We start from the raw sequence: 17109 nt of genomic DNA, 5'->3' as shown, positions 1-17109 counted from the left end.
GGGAAAAATGAGGACCTAATGTCGGGGGTTTAAGTGGAGAGAAAATATTTTGAGAAACGATGTACAAATGCGCTTTACACAATTGATGGGTGTATGGATTGGGATAACAGTTGTTGTATGAGCCCCTAATAAAATGTTAAAATAAAAAATAAAAAAAACATTCACTCGTGTGCAGCTGACAGGCCAAGTCATCCTCAAAGGTTTTCCATGGGCAAGATCCGGGAGCTATACTGGGGAGAGTAGCTATTAAAATGCTCAGACTGACGTCCGAGGGAGCTAGAGCTCCACATGCTTTCAGCACACTTCTGGGTTGGCTGGGGGCACACATACAGCTGGTCTACCTGTTTTCCCGAACAATGTATGTGGTCAGTAACTGCAGCAGCTGGCGGTTCTCCTGAATCATCTCCAACTGATCGGCATCTTTCGGGGGTGAGGTCGTCATGCGGGTGAGCCAGGCCTGGAGACGCACAGGCTCCACACAAGCCAGCTGTGCCAGAGAGCCACAGAGATGCAGAAGGCTCGGGTTAGGGCTCTTCTCCGCTAGACACAGACAGAGAGGCCAAGGTCAGTGATGAAGGGCACAGGGAACATGGGGCCAGGAAAGGGGGAAAGTCTTTTGAGCAGGTCCAACTTCCTTCCAAACTTTCTCAGAGGGATTCTCTCCACTTGTGAGCATTTTCATGCTGTAGTTAAACTCAGGAGAAGATATGCACAGTATTAGCTGGACATCAAAGTTCCCCTAAGAAGATTACTAAAAGCTGTCACTCACTCAGCTGGAAGAGTTTGGTGAAGAATTTCAGAACTCGGTTACAGAATTTAGCAGAGAGGTTCTCATTGGCCGTTGCCATCATGATCTGCACAAGTTCGCCACTGGGAGGCAAGAGGGACAAAACAGAGTCATGGGAAGCTGCACATAAAAGGGATCCATCTCTATTCCTTCACAATCTCATCTCCCGGAGAGGAGTTGGTCACCTGTGAGTCAACACTAGGTGTTCAAGAAACCAACTCCCTCATTAATAACCTCCAGACACCCCAGCAGACCTGGAAGCATTCCCTGCACGACTGGCCAGCAGAGAGCCCCTTGCATTGTGGGTATGTGGTAAAATATGTATCATCAAAAACTTCATTGTTACAACCAGTCTTAAATTTAAATTGGGTGGCACTGATAACTCACCTCTCAGAGAAAAATTCCTCCATTGCTTTCCGAGTCTGGCTGCTCTCCAGCTGCTTTTCCAAATACTGGAGGCACTCCTCCAGGATGGATTCATCCAGGCCACTGTGGGGCAGAAGAAACACTCACCACCACAACGAAGATCTGGCACAATGACTTCCTGCAGTTGATTTTTAAAACATCCCAAGTTTAACTAGACCCTAAGGGATATGGTCAATTCTGGATCGATGCTTAGCATAAAGCCTCGCACACGGAAAATGCTCAATAAATGTTTGAGGAAGTCCTCAAAGCTGCACTCACTAATATAGTCAATGGCTAAGAGTTCAATGATCACTGGTACATTTCAATCCTTTTCTAACTAACAGGAACACTTTTATTTTAGTTTCGTTTTATCCTTTAAAAATGTTTTAAATTACTATTAATCATTTTATTGGGGGACTCGTACAAATCATATAACAATCCATCATTTAATTGTGTTAAGCACACTTGTACACATGTTGCCATTAACATTTCCAAAACACTTTCTACTTGAGCCCTTGGTATCAGCTCGTCTTTTTTCCCCACCCTCCTCCATCCTCCCACCCTCATGAATCCTTGATCAATTACATATTATTGTTTTAGTTTACTTTCATTCTCTCCTAGGGAATTAGGAGCAAAACATCTGAAGCTCAGAATCCTAGTGCTGACTTTTTTTTTTTTTTTTTAGCGGAGGTTACATTTTGAACAGATCATTTCTACAGTTAAATTGTCTCAAATTCCCTGTTTCAGGGGGTGCGGGTGGAAAGAGAAAAGGGATGAAAGAGCCCTGATGAAAACCTGACTCCTCAACAAGACAACAGAGAAGCCGACACTTGGACCTTCGTCTGTAAACGTCTCGGTGACAGAAAGCTACAACTTTTTCAAGTGTTTTCTGTAGCTTTTCTGTATCAGCATGCCTGAAATAATGCTTGGGGATGTCTTAATGACATACACCACTCACTTAAAAAGTTATTATCACAAAAGTATGAGGAGGAAGTGGGTAGCACTTGATAATATTTACTGAGTTATTTAGTTTTAAGTCTCCAAGTGTGGAGATTTAGGCCCTTCATCCTCTCAACACACATTCCCAGGAATGGTCACACACAAAGGGTTCCACATAACTTCTCATACATTTCCAGAGGAAATGTACAAAATGCACCCTAGGTCAGAATCTTCTGTTAAATCTTCTGTTAAAAAGCACAATGACAATAAAACAAGCTATTAACTAAAGGGCCTACAGAAGTCAGTGTTGGTACAGTTCATAAATAATCGCAGATCACAGAAATCTGTTTTCCTCCATCAGGCTCACCTGTTGGGGTCCGCGTGATTGGCCAAAATGTTGTAACAACCCGTAATCAGCTTCTCATAGACACGAGCCAAGAACTCATCCGACTCAGCAGGCCCCAAGATGCGCTCCAAGGAGTTGCTACTTATCTCAGCAACGCTCTCGGTGCTTGCCTCCAAAAGCAGGGGGAGCAGGGTACGAATTACCTGTGGTGGGTTCATCTCATCAGACCAACTTTAATAGAGAAAAAGGGACTCAGTTAATGACACCGCTCCTTCGAAAGCTACAAAGCAGGGATAGGGCAGCTCAGTCATTCATTGGAGGGAGGGCTTCGATTCCCGTTTTGTTTATCCCTGGGTAGTTGTTTCTACATAGGTGTACTCACACAGTTCCACATAATTTTTTTTTCAATTATTACATCAAAAATAAGCATTATGTTACTATCCCAGATAACCTTTCTAGGAGAACTGTAAAAATCTCCTTTTTTCTTTTTCAATACCTGATTCTAATTTTTATTGTTTAATCCATACAGTCTGGCTGTCCTTTCATGTCTACAATTTTAATCTAGGTCTATCATGTATTTATTTTAGCATTTGATCAATGCAGTCTTATCATTTTTTAAGGTAATGTGATATCTAACTTTGCCCATGAATTATGTACACAGGGGCTTTAAAATGTTCATGGAGAAATTCCATTCTCCACAAATTTTTTGAAGGCCGCTCATGTAGGAAGTCAAAATACCAGTGCCATCGGCCCTGCCCTGGTCCCTACAACAGCAGATTCAAACTCCTGGGATGACTGTGGATAAGCATTATTTCAAATAAAGCTGCTATTATCACCTCAAGCGTTCAATCCAAAGGAACTCTGAATCATAGCAGGATTTAAACCCAGGATGCCTTTTCTGAAAAACACTGCCCAGAAGGGGAAGAAGGTACTTCTCCTGCCTTTCAGATCTAATTTACATTCATTCCTGAGTACACACACTTAGACTACGCCGGCGTCAGAACCGTGTCCTCCTCTGGCTAGCTCTGACGAGCAGGTGGAGAGCGCAGTGGGCACTATGTACGAGGTACTCACACGATCAGATCTCCAGTCAACCTAACCAGTGAGAGCAGTGTGTGTTTCAAGGAAGCAGCCAGAGGTAGGCTTTGTCCACACAGAGTCCCCAAGTGAGCAGCCTGGACAGCACTGATGTAACTCTCTGAAGGGATGGTGTCATTGGCAAAGGCATTGCGCTACAAGGAAGCAAAGAAGGTAGGAATGAACAGCCCAGCTCTCCTGGATAAAAATGTAAAAATAAAAACCGACATAAACCAAGACCCCAATTGAGGTGCACAAACAATGGTCCCTACTAAGTACACACTGTTGAAAGACAGGAGGTGGGGAGCAAGGAGGCAGTAAACATGTTTTAGTTAGTACAAAGTTAACCAGTAAATACAATAGCTACCCATTCCACTTGTCATATATTTAGATTATAATGCACAGTGTTTGTAATTAAAAATATTGATTGTATATGTATGTGTGTGTGTATATATATATATATATATATCGAGAGAGTCTCTAATGATTCCAGGGATATGGGTTTTACAGTATACTTAAGTCTCCATTTATGTCATCAATTGAGTCTCCATTTATTCTCATACTAATAGCGCTGATTGGTTAAATACAGGCTACAATTAAGAAATCAAGATTGTCCAAATAACTTAATGGAGTAATTGCTTAATAAGGGTTAATTTGAGTAAATTAAATGGACAGAAAACAACAGCGTCTAAACTTTGGAGACCCTAAAAGGTAGCCCCATGCAATTATGACAGAAGGGGCAGATTGCTAACATGTAGCATAAAAGAGAAAGGGAGTTAACGTGAGAATTAATGTCAGATGATACACTAGGCCTTTTACATATTCTCCAACTTAACCATCATAATGCTGATATTTAAAACAGGACGAAAGGAAGGCTCAGAGAGACAAAGTCATCTGCCCTGTGTTGACAGAACAGTGAGAAAAAGAGATGGCTTGACAGCGGCTGCAGCGGTGGCCTCTAAAACAGAAAACTGAGAGATGGCACGATGCCAGGCAGTGCTTTGTTGTTGCACACAGGCTGCCCATGACTCCATGGCACCCAGCAACAATAGAACCAGATGGGCACCACCTGGCAAATTCACTGCGCTGATTATTCCTTCTGTCATAACGAATATAAATATAGAAAATGAAGATGCCTTGGTAGCTTGTTTGTTACTGTTATCATTTTGTGCCGAGGACTCAAGACACAGTTCTCTAAGACACAGAGAACTGCTAAGCTATCATCCCTATGAGAGCTGCTCATGCAGCCTTTTTCCCCATGAAGCCACTGGGGTGGATTTGAACCACCAACCTTTGGGTTAACAGCCAAGCACTAACTGTTGCCCACCAGGGCTCCTTGTAACCAGTCTAAGCCTGGTGAATAAACGCGTAACACACAATGGCTAGTGCCCAGCATTTCTACTCCTGGACGAGTCTCAGACTCACCCAGGATCCCATGTTGGGAAACTCATTGGTACTGATGTTGTTCCAAGACTCGCATACAGCCTGCACGGATGATGGTAAATTCTGAACCAGGGTTGTACCTAAAGGTGACAGGAAAAAACAGGCAACCATCGCAAATGAGAAAGAGACCCAAACAGAGTCCTCAAACTAAATCCATGCTGATAAAACAATTAGGGTAACCAAGATGGTTATTTCAGTAGCAGTATTATGACTAAAAACCACCTTAATAGCTAACAATCTCCCATGTACCATTCCATTTCCCTTCAGATTCACTTTCTCATCTTACATGTAGACATGTAAACAAGATGCAAAGTGAGAGCAAGTCTTTCAAACCTTGAACTCCCCTTCTAAGAATGCGTTTGTCTTTGATCCATTTTCTTCTCAAACAAGTTTTAAGGGCGAAGATCAAAAGATGAAATGATTAAGAGACCTTATCATTTAAAAAGATTTTAGAGGTAAAGCATAACTTTTGGGCTCTGTTCTGGCCTCTACTCATCAATGTCCAATAAAAACAATTTGCACTGTGTTAATTTGGCAATTAACTTCTAAAAGTGAAACCACCTGCACATTAAGAGAATATTTAAAGCTTAAAATGACTAAAAATAATGGCTGTAAACTTAATGGCTGCATTTAATTCCAAGCCCACTCAAGCTCTGTGATTCCACACCCTAAATTTCTACGAGACCATTCCTAACCCAGAGAAAGGATGCTTCCAAGCACAAAGTAGCACCTTGTCAGTCTTCCCAACCTCTCCAGATGAAAAGGAAAAGGACAAACATCCGTAACTAAAAGCAGGATCGCCTCTGCTTTAGAGTGGAATGATCTTGATTTTGTTCCCAGCTCTACCATTTATACAATTTTAGGAAAATAACGTCTATTAACCTGTTTCCTAACCAGTAAAAAGGGAATAATAACATGTACCTTGCAGGGTTTTTGTGAAAAATAATCGGAAACAGATAGACTTGTGTAAATGCTTGGCACACAGAAAGGCTCCAGTAAGTGATACGTGCCAGGAGGCAACGAGAGAGCAAGCAGGCGTCATGCTACTAGCACAAGCACTCACTCACCCAGAGTATTGGCCTTGCATCGACTGGAGCCAATAGCCAAGACAGCAGCAAAGCCTTGCAGCTTCTCCTTCGAAGGTTTTTCAGGGGTTCCCTCTTCATTAAAGTTCTGTAGTAAATAGGCTCTGAAATGAAAACGGGGGGTGCCATGTGAAACCGAAGAACTCACCCTAGGCAAGTCAAGAAGTCTCCACCTCCAGTTTCCTAAGCCCAAATGCATTTGACAGCAACTGGCCACTTCCTGGGCTCATAAAAACGCTAATAGGAAATTGCTTCTCAAATGCTCTAGAATATTGCCAAATCAAACGCGTTTGGGGACAGGGAATCTTACATCCTCCCTTTCCTTCAAGGCTCCCCCCAAAAGACTGCCATTGTACACATATATTAAAGACTCTTAAAAAGTACCATAATTAACGGGGAGTAATAACAAAGAGAACAAGAACAAAGAAACTTTTCTGAAACTGACTGTGATGACTGTGTGGCTGAACTATTGAATTGTATGATATGTGAATTATATGGCAATACAACTTCTATAAAGGAAAGAAACCACTGTACACACACACTGGAACACACACCCTAAGAATGGTGTTGAAACCACCAAACACTTCACCACGTGGAGTGGCCTGGTCACCACCATGCTGAGTGAAGTTTGTCAATCAAAAAAGGGCAAACATTGTATGAGTCGACTACTATCAGGGGGTAAGAATGCCATAATTTTTAAGAATTGTTTTAAAAACACTGTTTAATCTTATCTACCCTACATCTCAAATTTACTTCCCCACTTTTGGCAGCATTGACCTAGTAGTCTATAGTACAATTTCAAAGTTTTACTTTACCTCTAGAACCTTGTTCAAAGCAAAGGTATTTTAATTTTAATTTCCAGAATAACAACTCCCAGAAGGAAGATGTGTGGGGAAGTGCTGTATTCCAGCATCTCAAAAAGATGCAGGCAAGCAACAAGCACACCTATTGGTTATTTGGGTTTGTTGTTCAAAATCTGCCTTGGGAAATAGTCCTCTCCCCAAGGTGGAGCATCCACCACACTAAAGCAGAGCTAGTTCAGCTTCATGACCCTCTTAGCAGAAGGGCCCCATGGAAGCTGAGCTGCACAATGAAACCCGAGAGCAGTGGTTTGCAACCTTCCGAGACCCTCGTGTTGTAGTGACCCCCAACCATAAAATTATCATCGCTGCTACTTCATAACTGTCATTTTGCTACTGTTATGAATCGGGCAACCCCTGTGAAAGGGTCGTTCGACCCCCAAAAGGGTCCCAACCCACAGTTTGAGAACCGCTGCCCTAGAGGAACGTGAGTCTTAGTGGTCAGGCAAGGGCTGCTGTGCGTCGCAGTTCCAGCCTACCCTGCTGCCACGTGGGAACCAAGGCCCAGTGTGGCCTGTGCTTTCAATTTCAGGAAAGCCTGTGAGCTTGCTATGTGAGTAAATATTTACACTGTGCACATGAACCAAAACAAAGTTACAGGCCTCGCCATCTGCAAGCTTTGTTGTAAAAAGAGCTGAATTTCAAAATAATCTCTAACTCATTAAGAAAGGGTTCTTTTTCAATAAACAATTATATCGATGTGAAAGAGGAGGGTTGGAGTGGAGACCCAAAGCCCATCTGTACACCACTGGACATCCCCCCACAGAAGGGTCACAAGAAGAGTTACAAGGAAGGGACGATTCAACCAGGGTGCAGCACAGCACTGATGACACACACATCATTCCTCTAGTTCCTGAATGCTTCCTCCCTGTACTACCCTGACCCATCCTACCTTATAAATCCAGCTGGACTGGAGTAAACACGTTATGGATAAGAGCTTTCGACACATGGAGTTCAGGACAGATAAAACCCTCAGGAACAGCAGTGGGAGCAGCAATATCATGAAGGTAGGGGGCTTGGGGAGGGGGAAACCATCACAAGTTGGATTTATAGCCCACCCCCACCCCCACCTTGGGGACGAATAACAGAAATGTGGGTGAAGGGAGACAATGGACAGCGTAGGACACAAAATAACAATAATAATATATAATTCATCAAGGATTCACAAGGGCAGGAGGGTGGGAGGGAAAAAGTGAGCTGATATCAAGGGTTGAAGTAGCAAAATGTTTTGGAAATGTTGACGGCAACATATGTACAAGTGTGCTTAATACAATTGAATGATGGAATGTTATTAAGATTTTTTAAGAGTCCTCAATAAAATGATTAATTAAAAAAAAAAAGAACGGTTTTTAACTTTATAAACAGACCAGGATTATGGGCTGGAAAGAGTGTGATGGAGGTGCTGAGACTATGAGCCTCGTCCCCCTTCAGACCTAGAACTGAACCCACCCCCCAGCTCCATGTGCAGCTTGCTAGACTAGAGACAGGTCTATAAGGGGAACAGTAACGCTAGTGAGGTGTGCACACCTTAGAATAACCAACCACGGGAGATCAGAAGAGCAGCATTCATCCAAGGACAGAGTTCAGAAAGGTTAGGAGAGGAGGAAGAATGGAATCAAAATTAAAGGAAGCAGGATGGGTGATATTTCACTGTGGAGACTGTAATCAATGAGGTGAAACAAATTGTGTATGAATTATTGAGTGGAAAATTGATCTCCCCTGTAAACTTTTATCCAACTCAAACTAAAAGGTTGTTGTTATTTTTTTTTTAAAGATTTTTTTCCTCCAATAACATGCCATGATAATTGCTATTTAAATGGCTTCATCTATGAACAGAAGTGGCAGTATTTGGAAATACTACATTGTCTATCTTTTTTTAAAATCGTTTTATTGGGGGCTCATACAACTCTTATCACAATCCATACAAACATCCATTGTGTAAAGCACATTTGTACGTTCATTGCCCTCGTCATCCTAAAAACATTGTCTTTCTATCTTACCAGTAAAATGCTAGAAACTATTTAAAAATACATAGGTATTAAGTTTCTGCTTGGTCCCTACTGAACTACTTGAAAACCCTCCCTTCATCTTACAGAAGAAAACGTTGTATCAAGAGGGTAAGAACCTAAGCTGATAAACAGGAAAGAGAAAAATACCCTGGACCACAGAAGGGTCTACAGACTGAGTCGTCCATACAGTTACAACATTCAACTTATGGAATTCCAGGCCCCTAAAGAAAGTCAACCACCCCAGAATCTCAATCCCCCGCGCCACTCTCTCTGTCCACTGTACCTGGTGAAGGACGCGTAGGTGTCGATGAGTTGTAGCGTGGCTGGAAGTAGGTTCTTGGTGATCTCAGATGACTTATGCGGATCAGTTTCAGCAGCCATCTTAGAAAAGTGCTCATCCAAGGAGACCTGGACCTTTGAGATCGCTGCATCGAGGGTGTAGATGGACTGCAGACTGGGAAGCTCATGGAGTTGTAAGATGGTGGTACAATCAATGCTACAGAAGGACGAGATCTGGAAAAACATCCAGATATGTATCAGTCATGGCAACAGGCTAGGAGCGCAGCCAAGTTCTGCCACTATCATTCTAATAAAACCTACCTGCCGGGCAAAGTATTCCTCTACAATTTCAACATCATATTTTACCGAGCTGCACTTTGTAGATGCCAATTCTATGAGCGAACCAGCGTGTTCAGCCTTCATCCCCTGTTTGATAAGGTGATCCTATTTGGACAGCCAGAAAAAGATGTTCAGGAAAGCGGTATACAGAAGAGTCCAAACTGTTCACTACCCTCAGAGAGGTCCCATAGGCAAAGTACTGCTGGCTTTGAATATCCCTAGGAGCGGCCCCGTGTTACACTGTGGGTACCTTTATCCAGTTGACATAGGAACTGATCCGGAGGCGGGAAGACCATCGCAGAGTGTGCAAGATGTCACATTCACTCATCTCAGGGGTGTTCATGGCCAGCTGGTTCATATAACCCTTCGAAGGTGGCAAAATTCCTAAGATTCTCCACAGTATCAAAAAGTAATACTGAAGGGCACAGGCCTCCTACAGGAAGTGAAAGGAGCAGTCACAGAGTTAGCATTTGGTATTGCCACAAGGGGGTCCTAACAGTATCGACTCTTTGAAATGCAACTCTGAAAACAGAATTGCATGGAGTCCTGATTTTCACCTCTTTTCAATCAGCTCTCTAGACCTTTCCAAAGCAGAAAGTGTTAAGATGCACGCTAAACCTGTTTCATACACTTCACATCTCATAAATCCTAACAGTTGTTCTACGACAGCTTTGGCTCCCCCCAAGAATTTACCAAGAAGCCAAGAGAGCAGGGCATTCTCCTTTGACAGACCCAGAGTCAGTTGGTCTGGAATTGCTATGACAGCACCCAGGGGTGGAGAGAGACATTCACAGCCCACAGAAGAAACTCAAGTGGGAGACCAGCAGTCACAGGAACCCTACCACCTACAGGGCCACAATTCTATCAATGAAAGCTAACCAAACATACAAAAATGATAAAACAGATTATCTCTACAGTGAGCATTATTGCCCAAACTGCACAGAAATAACACAGTGCCGGTCAGTTTTACAGTAGAGCATGTCGACACACTGATTAGATCCCAGAAGGGAGTTCTGAGTAGGAGAACTGGCAATCCACTATCAAACACAACACACAAGCTTCAGGAGTGCCCTAACTCAGCTGGGCTCCCATGGTCTTACCAGGGCTGTGGCATTCTTGTTTTCCTTTCTCCTGATGGTATCAAGCTGGGAGCCTGCTGCAAGCAGGGACGTCAGTGCCGTGTAAAGCTCATCATACTTGACAAGTTTGGAGAAAAGAACGTCGCATGCCTAACACCAAGAGACAGACAGTTGTTTCTTCCCTAATTTTTGAAATATCTTTTGCTACTTCCCATGCACTAAAGTTTAACCTTGTGACTGTCAAAATGTCACATCAAGTGGTAGGCATGAATGTCTACCTGTGGCAGATGCCTGCTCAGTAAGCTCACTCAGGGACAGGCTCCTGTGAGCACACAAATGCAGGCTTTAGAGTGAAAGAAAGAGGCAACATTTCTTGGACCTTAAAACACCTGCGAATGTGACAAACACCAACAGCGAACGTCTTCAAGATTCACGTGTCAACTGCGAGGAAAAGCCTCTGGTGCAGCAAAGTGGCTGCAGCAAGTACATCTCGCAGCGACATCTGCTTCTAGAACAAAGCCCTTCCCCTATGGGCCAGTGGGAAAGTGTCAACAGGCCACCTGACCCATATGTAAAATAGGGGTTAAAATTCCTGGTACCACAGAATCAAGTCGATTCCGATCATCCTCCGAGGCTTCTGGAGACAGGACACAATAGAATCTGGGTTGTGGTACAGCATCTGAAAACCAAGGTATTTGTTAAAAGAATGACTGCATTCTTAACTCTGCTTAAGACATTCAAATATAAGCATTTAGAAAACACTTTAGAACGCTGTTTCACCACCTTGGCATTAGTCTCATCTTTTCCCCAGAGCACAACTGATGGTTTTGAACTGCTGGCCAGTGGTGAGAAGCCCAACGTGTAACCGCTGTGCCACCAGGGCCACTGTAGCCACCCCTGGTGCCCCACCACTGGACGTCAGTTGCACTCTCTCCACAACGTCTCCCCATTGCCAACTGGACCCTGCTCTAGAACAGTGTTTCACAAAGTGCGTGGTGCTGCCCCCTGGCAGGAGGGAGGGGGCTCATGCTGGAAGGATCCAGGGAGCTGCAAAAGCAGATACCACTTGGTTTATCAACTACAATACAAAAAGTTCATTGAATTGTACAGGGGATCCAATTTTTTTTTTTTTTTTTATTAAAAGGGGTGGTAGGCCAAATAGGTTTAGGAACCTATGCTCTGGAAGTTAACTAAGGTTCCCTACAATCTATAAAACGCTACTATGAGACTGTATTACATGGGAATGTTGCCTTCCCAGTCTCCAAGGGGCTCCGTAATTGAAGAAAGGGATTGCAATGACAGTGAAGTCATAACAAAGGCACCCGAATCTTTCCACAAAGTACTTCACAGTCCTCAGGAGGAGAACGAGCACGGCATCAAAACCACCGACGACGGCTCTGTGGAAGACGTTGGGAGAATGTCTGGGAGCCTGTACATGTCAGAGTGCTATGCCACCAAGGCCCAAAAGGACACGTATCCTGTGGTTTAGAGCTACATCTGTCTCTAAGGGAAATGAGGAAAGTGTAATTATCTATCACATGCTAGAAACCGTCTTTCGGTATCTTACTTGCTACCCAGAAGGAGCAGACTATGCCAAGGACCACAGATTTTATGGGGGAGTCCACTTCTGACCAGAACCTTCTTTCTGACCTGATGAGAAATGCTTAGACCAGTTTTCTTCGACTTCTTTGAACCCATGATAGAGAGGTGTGGGCGCCCGGCGGCTGCTGCTGTCCTGGGATCCACTTGCCCATCCAAAAGGAGGGCTTAGCAGGTTATGCTGTACCTTTGGGAACACAAATGTTCACATTAAGGAAGACACACTGTCACCATTCTCTTTTATTCCAGGTCTGATGTGTCAGGGTCTGGGCAATGCAGCAAACCAAAATAGAATCATAAAGGATCTCCCTGTGGCTTCTTTGGGAAAGGTTTCTTTGATGCAGCCTAAAGGGAAGTGTTCCATGAATCATTTCAAGAAGTGCTGAACGTAGTAAACTTGAACTTGGCATTCCTAAGTTCATTTTGGATGCTCACAACAGAAGACTTCACCAACCCACAAAATTTCCTGCTCGGCAACTCACTGAATGCTGGTGTTTAGAGCGCTGTGTGAGACACAGGTAAAGTGGAGTTAAGTCTACTGTGAACGGACCCTATAATTAAATCTTCACAAATACTTTAATCAGAACATCTACAAAAACCACTTGAAGCTGAACATAAAGTACAAGTGCACAATGATAAGGTCTAACCCATAAGCCCCTTACAGTGAACACCTGAAACATGAAGGGAGGAGATCCGTCTGGCTTTGAACCATGACAACTCTTGAGATTTCAATTCTCACCAATAGTTCCGTGAAAAGTTTAAATAAATTAAAAAAAAAAAAAAAAAAGCATAAGGCCATACGTACCTGCTCAAACAGATACAGCGGGGCTTTCGAGTACTGGTGAAGCAGGTAGTCAAAGATCAATAGGAGGCGAGCCAGGATGAGCGGCACGGCCCGTGCCTGAGCTTCCAGGCTGAAACTCAGCTCCTGGATGATCTGGACAAACAGGGTGAGAATAGCCCGCCGGCCTTTCTCGGTGAAGTTGTGGAACAGGAGCAGGAGCAGCTGCAGGTGCTCCACATTCAGATCTTCCGTCTCACTGGGCACCAGCCCTTGCAGGGCATTCTGCTTCATTGTAGACAAAAACCTACCACAGAGAAAAGAAGAAGAGGATGTGTATCCAGTGGGAAAAGTCAGAACTTTAACCCAGAAACTAAGGTAGCAAACTGAGTGTGTAGGGGGATGGGTGCTACCGGCTAAAGGAAAAACTAAACCTTGGCACAAAAGTCATAAAGGCTCAGAAAAAAACGTTCCCAAGAACCTTTCAGGCTCTCTCGGCTGTGGTCACAGTAGTCTAATGCCCACCCTGGCATTAATGCCAATAGAAGAACTGTAAGCTCCCCCAAATAAAACCTGAACAGGTCGATACAATTCAACTCGCTTTCAATTCAATTCGTTTTCCTTGCACCAAATTTGACATGGTACTTTAATCCCAGTCTGAGAGTTTATGACACGGATTAAAATCATTTCATGACAATAGCTGAAAACAATTTAAAAACCACAAAGCAAAATATATATTGTTGAACTATTCAGAGAACCTGTCAGAAGAGCTTTGAAGCAAAAAGGAATGCGTGTAGCCAACTGTTTTCACTGCCTTTGGCGATTAGGAAAGCGATTCGGGTTTTCATAAGGGTCTCCCGACCCCCTCACCCCTTTCACGACCCCCCTCCCCTTGGCCTTTGTGCAAAATTCCAAAAGGAAGAATATTGGAGGTCTTTGGCACTCATGGAGCTTTGTGATTTCTCAAATTCAGCATTAGAGCTATTTGATCCGAGAGGGGAGACGTGAAAAGACAAGCCTTTTAGGAAAACAAAGTGCTTTGAAGATTCAAAACCATGTAAACAAAAATGGCAAATATAGATCCATCTAAAGAAGACTTAAATGATTAATCCAAGCTTCCCTCAAGTGGAAAAAGTCTTTAAAATTTGTCCAAAGAGATTTCTAAGTCATTCTAAGTGGTTTCAAATAACCAAAGACAGGGATGGCCTCCCTGTTCCTTCTCTTTCAAAAATCCAGGTCAGACTAAAATTAGCTGTGTCCAGGATTCAGATTCTATCAACTAATTATAACCATATCCCTCACATGCTAAACTAAGATTCCTCTTCCAGTGTACAATTTCTGTACTTCTGGTTAGTAAACAGTAGTCCTTCTTAGAAGCACACTGCTCCACCCTCCTCATCAGAATAACAACTCAAAGCCATGGGTTATCTACAGAGAAGGTGAATAAAGTGAATTGTCTCTTCGACAGGACTTTGGAGACATCTTACCTGTCCCAAACTTTCAGACATTCAGGGACATCAGGGTCACCTTGCGCACCGGCTTTATGCTGCCAAAGGAGCAGGAGGCGGGAGAGTACAGACAGGCTTTGAGGGTGAATGTACAACGGCCAAGGGCCCTCAGAGAAGGGCGCCACACCCAGCTGCTGCAACAGTGTGCTCTGTGACAAAAGACACGGGGGACCATTAGGAAACTGATGGGGTTACAACCACAGAGCCAGGAATGCTCTCCAGTGTCTGTCTAATATGTCCTATAGGGTCACTATGAGTCAGATTCTGACTCATAGTGACCCTACAGGACAGCAAAGAACTGCTCTCGTGGGTTTCCAAGACCGTAACTGTTTGCGGGAATAGAAAGCCTCGTCTGTCTCCTGTTTGTTTAATATTGGAAGGAGTGAGTTAAAGAAAGCGGGGCCCAGAAATTCAAATTGAGAAGTGGTTTGGGAGAAAGAACCACTAAAGTTCAACAAATAAGACACAAAATAAAAAAGAACAACTCCAACCAGGAGCAGAAATGGACTCCTGGACAAGAGCGAAAAGCACTGAGGCATGACCCTAATCTGGGTCACATTTCCAATGGGACAGAACATAAGCAGTTGACGCCTGCAAAAGAAAACATTCTCAGCAAATGTTATCACTAACAGTTTTTCTTTCATAACCAGATACATAATACAAACAATATGTAAAAGAGGAAAAGCCAACAACCTGAGGAAGTGAAAGATGATAAATTAAGAGTATTAGCAGAGAAATTCTGCCTACAAGGTCTCAGGGCCCATTGGCTGATGCATCTAGAACTAATCAGGGCTCTCCTTTGCCTCCAGTGGTAGCAGGTCTTTCAATGAGCTGTCACCTCACAGCTCTCTAAGCTGTAAGTTATCTTCTGGAGCACAACCCCATTGATTCCCCCAAACGGAGTAGTAGGATGCAAACAGAAAAGCAGGTGCATGTCTATTTTGGCTTCAGAAGACACAAATCATGGTGACCTCAGGATGCAGAACCAATTTTCAAGCCTGCCAAATTTAACTGTAGTCTTATAAAACACCCTCGAGGACCCTCTTCTTCAGAAACGAGTCACGCAAAGATCACAGAGTGTTAGAGTCGCTCACATGTGCACTACTCAGCAGTCCCCAGGAGCCAAGCACTGGCCTAAGCCACTGTACCTATCTCGTCACACTAAATGCCCAGACCCAACCTCTGGGGGGAGGTAGTAGGGGTTCCATTTTACAGATAAGGAAAATCAAGCTCAGGGAGATTTGGAACTGTGCCAAAGTCACATGCCTACTAAGTGACGAGGCCAGGCTTATCTTGAAAATCTATATTCTTAACCCCTAGGCTCAACACAGCTACGAGGGCTCAATTTCTGACTCCAAAGAAGCAATTCAAAAGAGTAAGCATGACTAAGGTACATCAGAAAGTTAAGCCATCACAGTATTAGTAATTTCTAGTATCGGGGGGTGGGGACAACAGAAGGGTTCAAATCAAGGGGCAGTACAAGCATAATGGCGCCAAGACGAGGATACAACACAGAAAAATGTCCTTCGGTGCTAAATTCCAAAAACACAGAAGCTGAAAGAGGGTTATACGTGTCAAACTGTGAATCAATGTAGACACGTCTATACAGAAACGTGGGAATATTAAAATCATGAACTTGTTGAAAAGAGTGTAAGTAACTCATACATTCCTTATAAAGCTGCTCATGCAGGTGGCCCTCAAGGTACCACGAACCACACTGATGACTGTGCTTCCTGAGTTCTTCCTACATTTTGTTTCTTCTACATCTTATCACTGGTAAAAGGAGCTCCAGTGCTGCTGGTGGGTAGGGACTGAACTGTTAACTGCAAGGCCAGTGGTTCAAACCCACCAGGTGCTCCATGGGAGAAAGAAGAGGAAATCTACACCTCAGAAATTCTACATGCGGCCACTCTAAGTTGGAATCAACCTGAGGGCAGCAGATTGGACTGTGGTTATCGTTGGTGTTATAGTGTGTAAGGAGCTGATGTTCTCCTTCTCAGACATACCCTCCAGATGTTCAAGGTTATCAGTTACAGTCAAAGGATTAGTTGACATTTTTTCTAAAAGAAATTGGGCTTCAACTGCTTTAAAACATGGACTCAAGCACTGATGATCACTAGATGTAACCAAGAAATATACGGAGGAAAATGACCATACAGATCGCTGTCACTAAAGTTCTGACCAGATGCACTATCCTCATGCCCGGGGACAATCCAGAAAGAACATGCCACAAATGGAGTCATTACCACAACTGACAAGGGGAATGTCATCCAATTCTTCTTTATTGTTAGAGAAACTGTTTTGACTAGTGTATCTTTTTTTTGGTTGTTGTTATTCATGTAATTATTTTTTTTGTGGCAAAAATATATACAACAAAATCTCCAATTCAACCACCTCTACATGTATATTTCAGTGCCACTGGTGAAAGGCTCTGTGTTGTACAAACATTGCTGTCCTTTTCCAAATTATTCCACCACCATTACCATCAACTCAGCGCCCCTAAGCAGTAACTCTTTCTCCTTCACCCATAGGGACCAAGGGTCAAGTCTGGTTTCTTTTTTTCTTTTTTTTTA

At 43.4% G+C, this 17109-nt stretch overlaps 1 protein-coding gene across 1 annotated transcript in view; it reads right to left on the bottom strand.

Moving 5' to 3' along the window:
- Positions 1-17109, bottom strand: part of UBR4 (ubiquitin protein ligase E3 component n-recognin 4) — a 130221-nt gene that overhangs the window by 84621 nt on the left and 28491 nt on the right. Inside the window, exons 18-32 of the mRNA XM_004705144.2 lie at positions 14516-14685; positions 13053-13335; positions 12299-12434; positions 11248-11327; positions 10670-10798; positions 9820-10002; positions 9552-9674; positions 9235-9464; positions 6065-6186; positions 4980-5077; positions 3552-3709; positions 2499-2708; positions 1175-1276; positions 770-870; positions 342-540 (exon numbers count right to left, since the gene is read on the bottom strand). Coding sequence (XP_004705201.1) covers positions 342-540; positions 770-870; positions 1175-1276; positions 2499-2708; positions 3552-3709; positions 4980-5077; positions 6065-6186; positions 9235-9464; positions 9552-9674; positions 9820-10002; positions 10670-10798; positions 11248-11327; positions 12299-12434; positions 13053-13335; positions 14516-14685 — 2324 coding nt within the window. The remainder of the gene's footprint in view (positions 1-341; positions 541-769; positions 871-1174; positions 1277-2498; positions 2709-3551; positions 3710-4979; positions 5078-6064; positions 6187-9234; positions 9465-9551; positions 9675-9819; positions 10003-10669; positions 10799-11247; positions 11328-12298; positions 12435-13052; positions 13336-14515; positions 14686-17109) is intronic.

Source organism: Echinops telfairi, unplaced genomic scaffold (genome assembly GCF_000313985.2).
Source record: "Echinops telfairi isolate 266 unplaced genomic scaffold, ASM31398v2 ScPeMD7_7457;HRSCAF=8495, whole genome shotgun sequence".
NCBI classification, from domain to species: Eukaryota; Metazoa; Chordata; class Mammalia; order Afrosoricida; family Tenrecidae; genus Echinops; species Echinops telfairi.
Note: the sequence above shows the minus strand (reverse complement) of the source record. Positions and strands in the feature narration are given on the sequence as shown.